Source organism: Natrix helvetica (assembly GCF_964273705.1).
Source record: "Natrix helvetica genome assembly, chromosome: 2".
NCBI lineage: Eukaryota > Metazoa > Chordata > Lepidosauria > Squamata > Natricidae > Natrix > Natrix helvetica.
In genome coordinates, this window is record NC_138552.1 from 110,306,929 (window position 1) to 110,314,714 (window position 7,786).

Genomic DNA, 7,786 nt, shown 5'->3' on the forward strand with positions numbered 1-7,786 from the left:
AGAACTACAAAGCATATCCCTTAGTTTAAATGAAAATACAGCATTTGTTCAGAGAACTTGAGATGATTGGCCACTGTCCTTGGTATTCAAAAGTCTCCGCTTTTTATAAATTGCAGGATGCAAGATCTTGTCATTGGCTCAGAAAGCAATAAACACACAAACCTGTCCCCAAAAGATCTAGGCTTTCCTTTGGAAAAGGTTAAAGGAAGCATTAAAAATACATTCACTACTTCTTCTTGAAAGATATATATCCTGTCTTTGCTTCATCATACAGGCAGTCCTCAACATGACTACAATTGAGACTGGAATTTCAGTCATTAAGCAATGTAATTGCTAAGCAAATCATCATGTGACCAGACTGACATTACAATCATTTTTACCATGGTTGTTAAGTGATTGAATGCATCATTAAGTGAACATGGCCTTCCCAATTGACTCTGCATGCCAGAAGATGGTTGGGAAGGCAAACTTTGATCACTGACTGCAAGACACTACAACCATCACAAATAAGAGCTAAGTGCCCAAATTGCAATCATGTGACCACGGGTGGGGCAATGGTTGTAACTTTGAGAAACTGAAGTCATTTTTTTCTCAGGGTGTCGTAACTTTGTTTGTTTGTTTGTTTTATTGGATTTATATGCCGCCCTTCTCCCAAAGGACTCAGGACGGCGTACAGCATTAAAAAACACATATTACAAAAGTTAAAAGGAAGTTAGAAACAATCCAAAAAACAAACCCAATTAATATAACACTAACATTTTAAAAATTAGATAAAATTAACAGGCCAGGCCGGCTTGCTGGAAAAGCCCTTTGTAGGGCGCGTCGGAAGGACCGGAGATCAGGGATTACGCGAAGCTCCGGGGGCAGCTCATTCCAGAGGGAAGGCGCTCCCACAGAGAAGGCTCTCCCCCTGGGGGTCGCTAGTCGACACTGTCTGGCCGACGGCACCCTAAGGAGGCCAACTCTGTGAGATCGCACTGGACGGTGGGAGGCTACTGGTGGCAGTAGGTGGTCTCGCAGGTACCCTGGGCCTAAGCCATGGAGCGCTTTAAAGGTCATAATTAGTACCTTGAATCGCACCTAGAACACAACCGGCAACTTTGAGCAAAAGATAGTAAGCCGAGGACTGCTTGAATTACATTAATGTATATGTTACAACTTAAACACAAGCTCTTCCCCCACTCATATGATTGCCCTGTATATTGCTATTATGGGACCCAGAGCATATTCCATATTGCTCTGGCTCCCATAACCCCAAGTAACAAAAGGGTACTATTTATTCTACTACCCAGAAACTGAAGGCAAATAGGATATTTATCCACTAATTCCTCACTTTGATCAGTGAGGCATATCAGCTAGCAGTTTCCACATTCTCTCTCTCTCTCTCTCTCTCTCTCTCTCTCTCTCTCTCTCTCTCTCTCTCTCTCTCTCTCTCTCTCTCTCTCTCTCTCTCTCTCTCTCACACACACACACACACATTCTGTTCTTCTACCACAACTCTCCAAATTTGGCAATTTTAAGACTTGTGGACTCCAACTCCCAGAATTCCTCAGCCAGCCATGTTGAAGTCTGTGGATTCCACACTCTATTAGCTTCTGGAAAAAAAGTTTTAGCCACACTCAGGGGTAGTTTTTTCTAACTGTGGCAAAAGTTTTAAAATAATGCAGCCGGGAACCACAATCTCATGCTAAAGAGATGTTTATTTTCCAAACACAGACATTTCAGACGATGTTTTTTAAAAAAATGTAGTTACACAGAAGAATCTATACATTATGGAATCTAAATATGAAAACCAAAAACAGAGAAGAGTAGCAAGAGGGAAATGGGCAAGAAGCAAAAACTAAAAAAATAAAAATCATGCTACTTTATTGTCTTCATACTTGAGCCATCAAACCTTCATATTAAAGGGCGGTAATCCACAGAGGACCTGAAGCTAATTTTCCACCCAACGACACTGTCGATTCTCCTTATTCATGCGATCCCAACCACAGCTATCTGCTGGAAAGTTTGGCCCAGAGTTTAAGTTTCCATCCTTTGGCTCTCTTTGATTATCTGTCACTGATGAAGTCCTTTTACTCTGGGGGGAAAAAAAGTATCTTGTTGGTTGAAGAAATGCTAATATATTTGACTGTTCTATTTGATGGCAGCCAGGTTTCGTATTCACACAGTATGATTAACTTGATTTACTCAAACCTGAATTTGCACAACGCAGAGAAGAAAGTCATTGGTTGGCTTCACCGAATACATGAAACTTGATTTTGGGCTGCCACCCATTTGGAAGAGGCAATTGTTCCAAGTTTTAAATTTCAGTCATGCAACATAAATGCTTCTCAGGGTACAAATAAATAATACATGTGTAAAAACATGTACATATACATCTTTTATCAACAAACTGACATGTTTATCGACATGAGAGATTTTATTGTACACTAAAGATGTGGTTTACGTTTGTTTAAAACATATGAAGATTCATTTGAAAAAATAAACTGACAAAGTCAATTACATACTTCAAGAAATTTATGAACAGAACAATATTTTCATTGATTGTCATTTATTTTAAAGGGAAGCTAAGGTAAGTTTGAAAGGCTAGTAAAAATTACAAAGCTAGGAGATAAATTAACTATAAACCAAAAAAACCCTCTAATTTATTCTGAGCAAATCTATTTTGCCAGCTGTTGCTTTAATGTTCTATAAATCTCAATGTAGCTCTTGATTTAAAATGTTTGTTCACACCTGAAGAAAACCAGTGTTGAAAATAATTCTAAAAGGTGCTAGCAATAAAGCAAAGAGAAAAGCAACAAGAAAAGTACAAAGCACCCCATTCTGCTTATATTGGATTTCAGTCTACCACTTTTCCAAATGTTTTGTTTTTCAGGAAAAATGCTAACTAGCTAAAAGCACTGTAAACAAAGCAGAAAGTTGGGTTAGTAGAATAACACCAACCCTCTGCCCACATACCTGATGAAAAGCAAGGGAAATTGGAGAATTGTCACCATGAAGGATACTAAGTGGGGAACGTCCAGTACCAGTTGGCATTGCCATCGTTTTGTTACTGATTCTGCGTTTTACTGACTTGCTTCCTGGGGAGTAGGAAGAGAAGAGTGCGACAATTCATCAAAATATTTCTTATTTTTCAGAACAGAAGCTCAAGTACCATGATACCTCCCACCTTTCCTTCCTAAGCAGACAAAGGTTGATATCTTTATATAGTAAAATAATTAGTTTATGTGAATTTTGCTAACATAGTTAACAATATAACCACACTACACTACATTCCTTTTTCTTCCTTAGTTGTGGCACAGTCTCAGTTTAAGTTCACATTCTCACAGTGGCTGCTGAGGTAGACTACCATAAAGCTAGCCAACGTAGGTTCCAGGGACTGAAGGCGTCTTGCATAATACAGCTGGGTACCAGATTCATGAGAATTAGCAGCTTAGATTGGCAAAACAATAACACAAAGAAACATTTATGTAGACAGAAATAATACTGATCAAATCGACTTGCTTCACTCAGAAGATCACTGTTAAGAGGAGTAATGTAGCAGCTGAACACCTTTGGACAATTAATCTCACCTGTAGGGTGAATGATGCGGGCAGACTGAACTGGTTTTGTGGCAGCTACAACAGAAACCAAGGAGAACAACTGGTCATTTCCCCCTTCTGCTTGCTGAGAATCCTCTAGGAAAATTTCCTCAGAAGAAACCCTGCTGCTTGCAGTCCTCTCCTCCATTCCAAAGGTGAATTCAGATTTTTGATCTTGATGTGGAGATTCCTCTTGAGGTATCCTCTCTTCCTCTCTATTTTGTCCCATAAAGTTTTCACAAAACAACTTCACTGGGTAATTTATGGTATCTGGACAGAAATCAAATTCCAGAATTGAAAATTTATACAACAGTACATACCAAAGGAAAATTTCAGAGATTAGAATATTACCCTTTGCCCACCAAGACCTTCTATAAGAACTGTGTTAAATGGCACATAACTCAGCCCTAAGATGTCAAGGCACATGTATAAGACAGTAATGGCTGTTAAAATTGTGCACATGATCTTCTCCCACTACTTTGGCAAATCTTTTCCTTCTGTACAAGCATCACTGAAGAAAGAAGCTGAGTATCCCCCACCCCTCTTGTTCCAAATATAGAAAATTAGAAGTAGAATCCAATCTCACACATAGCATACAAGCCCACGAACATGAGAACTTCATACTCCCAATAAGCAACCTATCAAGCACCCATACTTCTTCGGTGATGTCAAGATCATATAGAAGGCTGATCTTAGTCATAATTAACCAACCAAGACAACATTGACTACACTCTTGGGTCACTTCTGGTAGGTGCAAGATGGAAATGAAGCAGCCATCCTTGTTCTTCTTGATCGGTCAGATTTCATTCATCACAGTATCCTTTTGGACTAGATCCAGGAGTTGGATATTGGTGAGCACAGTATTGTCTCCTCCCTCCCCCCAGAATCAATTCCAATCAGCGTTGATGTACAGGGTATGTGTGAAATGAAATTCCACTAGCAGTCTCTTCTTTGCAAAATGCCATAGGGCTCAAGACACACTCTTATCTTGTTTAACATCTTCCCTCTAAAATTTTGGGATTGATATCATCAGTATGCTGTCTGCCGTATGTCTCCTTCCTAGGCCACCTGAAGGTCTGTCTCTGCATCTGGAGACTATGGGTGTGGTGTAACAAGCTTCTGCTCAACCCAAGCAAGACTCAACCCAAGCAAGTTTTGGGGGTTTTGACCTCTCGGTTCTAGGTAAGACAGGCTTTCCACCCTTGGTTCTGGATAAGCCTTGCCTAGTGCACAATTTGGGAATCCTGGATCCACAGCTCCTGCTCAAAAAGCAGGTAGCATTTCTGGGCCTTATGTCAGTTGTGCCAGTTCCTGGAAAGGGCAGCCTTGCTCATGGTCACTCATGCCTTCATGACTGCAATGGGCTTTACAGGGTGCTACCCTTGAAGAGCATTGGAGGCTCCAGCTGATGCAGAAAGCAGCATTGTGGGCAATTACTGATGCCAATTACACAGCACACATGACACCATTACTTCATGAGCATTGGCTTTCAGATACAATTCAAGGGGTTGGCGATCACTTTTAAAGCCCTTCATGGCTTAGGACAGGGTTACTTATCTCTCCCCAATTGTTTCTACCTGTCCTACCCGAAGATGGGGAAAGACATGTTGTGAGTACTATTGGTTACAAACTGTCAAGGCCCAGGAAAACTTTTTCTGTTATGGCACCAGCACTTTAGAACATTCCCCACTTGAGATTAGATTTGCTCCATTGCTTGTTGGCCTTTCTTAAGTATTTGACTGTGTTTCCCAGGAAGGAGGGAGTGTATTCCAAAGGAGCAAAAGAAGCGAAGTCTAGGTAGTCTGTGTGGAAGAAAGTGTTAAAACTGTTTCTTCCCTAGTATTTTTTAAGAGTATACGTTTAGTGGTGCAAATACTTTGCTTTACGTTTGGGCAAGATTTCTCTCTTGTCTGGTGAAGAACAATAAGAAACCTCTTAGAAGGAAGGGCGGGGCTTGACATCACAACGACACGACATGCAATTTGTATACATGTATATTTGATTGATAATACTAATAATGGAAGGGAAAAACATAGAATCGAAAATTATTAGAGAATGTAATCAATGCTAAAATGATAGAATGACTTAGAATAGGAGGAAGCATAATAACAATGTATACAAAGATACCTTGATTGTCAATGTGAATTTTGATAAAATTCAAGTGATGACTATAAAGGACACAGAAAGACCTTGTAATCAATCGACACAGTATGTGTAGTTGAAGAGGCTTTTATGTTATATGTGCTGTGTGTTTGTGTTTGTCCGAAAATAAAAAAATTATTTAAAAAAAAGAAACCTCTTAGAAGAACCTCAATCTGCCATTCTTGGTTTTTGGACTCTGATATTAGTCTACAAAAGATCTCTAAAAACTCCTTTGGGGGTCCTAGGTATGGATTAGTTAGGTAATGCCCGCTGCTTTGGTTTTTTTATAAGCCATCGAGAGCCACATAGACTTGAGTGGGTGACTTCAATTGAATAAATAAACTGGAGGGATTATTTAGGGTCAATATTAACAAATGTGTCCATGCAAAATGCTTCATCGTTGGTTAATTTAACTAAATATTCTTAGTTTGCCTGACTCATTAATCTACAAACTAACCATACCACTGGATTCATATATCACGCTAGACTAAAATTGTTAGATTTTTATTCTCTCTATTTTGGGCAACTCAATGCAGTATAAATACCTAATACTCCCGTAACAACAACCCTATGAAGTGGATTCAGCTGATAAAGAATAACTGCCCCAAAGTCACATAGCCAGCCTTCATACCTAAGAGATGTCTAGAGCTTATCTTTTGGTTTTTCTAGCCTTTTTATATTTTGGTAAGTTATATTGAGATAGCTGAGATATAGGGTCAACTATCAAATGAAAAATAGACTCACCAGCACATTTATGAGAATAGCAGAGAATCCACAACTTCAAATATAAGAAAAGGATAGTCCTGTCTCATTTGTAATGAACCATTAGCACACCCACAATCCTTTTGGCACATAAATTAAAGCAAGCCAGCCAGCCAAGGAAAGTGCAAGATTTTCCACATAGCAGTTCTGATTTAAAAGAAGATTAGGCCAGAAATATATCCCTACTTACCAGCTAGCACATCTTTTAGAGGAGTGCGTGAAATTCCTGGCGTTGGGGAACGAGGATCCCAGCTCTCATGCTGGCTTTTGGCTACCAACTCCCCTTGCTTTGGAAATTGTGTGTTGTCCTTGGGGGAACTCTGTACCTAAAAGCAGAGAAAAGCGAACAAAGTTAAAACAGCAGATATACAGGGAAGGGAAGATGGAGAAGCAAGTCCTTTGTTCTGAAAAGACAGGCTTTCTTCCAAGTACCTCAATGGGTGTTCTCGGGATCCCAGTAGTAGGTGACCTTGGGTCATTGACATGTTTCAGGTGCTTATTCAGCAAAGGGGTGCAGTTGGACGTAGCCGGGAAACTCTCAGAAGCCCCCATGGCCACTGTTTGGGAAGGCAGGAATCCTGCAAAACAACAATCAATCTTACAAGCCAAGGAAAAAGACAACCAGAAGCAGCTGAAGCCCTAATTGCAGCAACCAAGACCCTCTTCTACCTCCGAGAGAAGGCGCGGCCATAAATTCGTCTGACCAAGCTGCTCTCCGTCTTCCCAATCAGTGCAAGCTCACATTGTCCCCCACCCCAAAGCACCCTTCGCTTTTATTGGACTCGGTCGCCCAAGCTCAGGCTCGCTTAGGCCGAATAGACTAGTATTCGAATCTCCCGCCTTCCTCCACCAGCCTCTCTCCGACAGCGCTGATTGGAGCGAATGACTGTCAATCGCTCAGACGGCTCGTTTCCCCTGCTCATTTGAAAACGCGACATTCCCTTTTCTTACCTTTCTGCCTCCCTGTCCTCTTACAATTGGCTGGAAAGTGATGTTAACTCTTCTATCTGTTTTTTTATTGGACTAGAATGCTGTCAATATATTGGAAGTCTAACCCCACCGGCGTTACCTTATTGGCTAGTTCAGACAAATACAAATTCCCATCTCCCAACTTCTCATTTTGAAGACTAATAATATCGGGGCGGAGCTAAGAACATAACCAACGTTTCCATTTGTAGAACGTTTACCTGCAATCCTGATTGGCTACAATGAGTGTCCGTTTAAAAAGATAGGCACTGGAAGGACAAATCAAACAAAAATATCTTGTGTCCCTGGGGATTTACGGAGCACACGCCCACTTC

At 40.5% G+C, this 7,786-nt stretch overlaps 1 protein-coding gene across 3 annotated transcripts; it reads right to left on the reverse strand.

Annotated features, from left to right (window-relative positions):
* Window positions 1–1,682: 1,682 nt before the first annotated feature.
* CDCA3 (cell division cycle associated 3) lies at window positions 1,683–7,784 on the reverse strand. 3 transcript variants are annotated; one of them, XM_081941086.1, is made up of 6 exons: window positions 7,673–7,784; window positions 6,918–7,063; window positions 6,676–6,811; window positions 3,573–3,851; window positions 2,959–3,080; window positions 1,683–2,077 (listed from the first exon to the last, which is right to left on the reverse strand). In XM_081941086.1, exons 2-6 carry the CDS (start codon window positions 7,035–7,037, stop codon window positions 1,934–1,936), a joined length of 801 nt encoding a protein of 266 aa, XP_081797212.1. In that variant the 5' UTR covers window positions 7,038–7,063; window positions 7,673–7,784; the 3' UTR covers window positions 1,683–1,933. The 3 variants fall into 3 exon arrangements, with proteins under 3 accessions (XP_081797212.1, XP_081797211.1, XP_081797210.1); XM_081941085.1 differs by lacking the exon at window positions 7,673–7,784 and adding an exon at window positions 7,437–7,603; XM_081941084.1 differs by lacking the exon at window positions 7,673–7,784 and adding an exon at window positions 7,155–7,395.
* Between the last annotated feature and the right edge of the window lie 2 nt (window positions 7,785–7,786).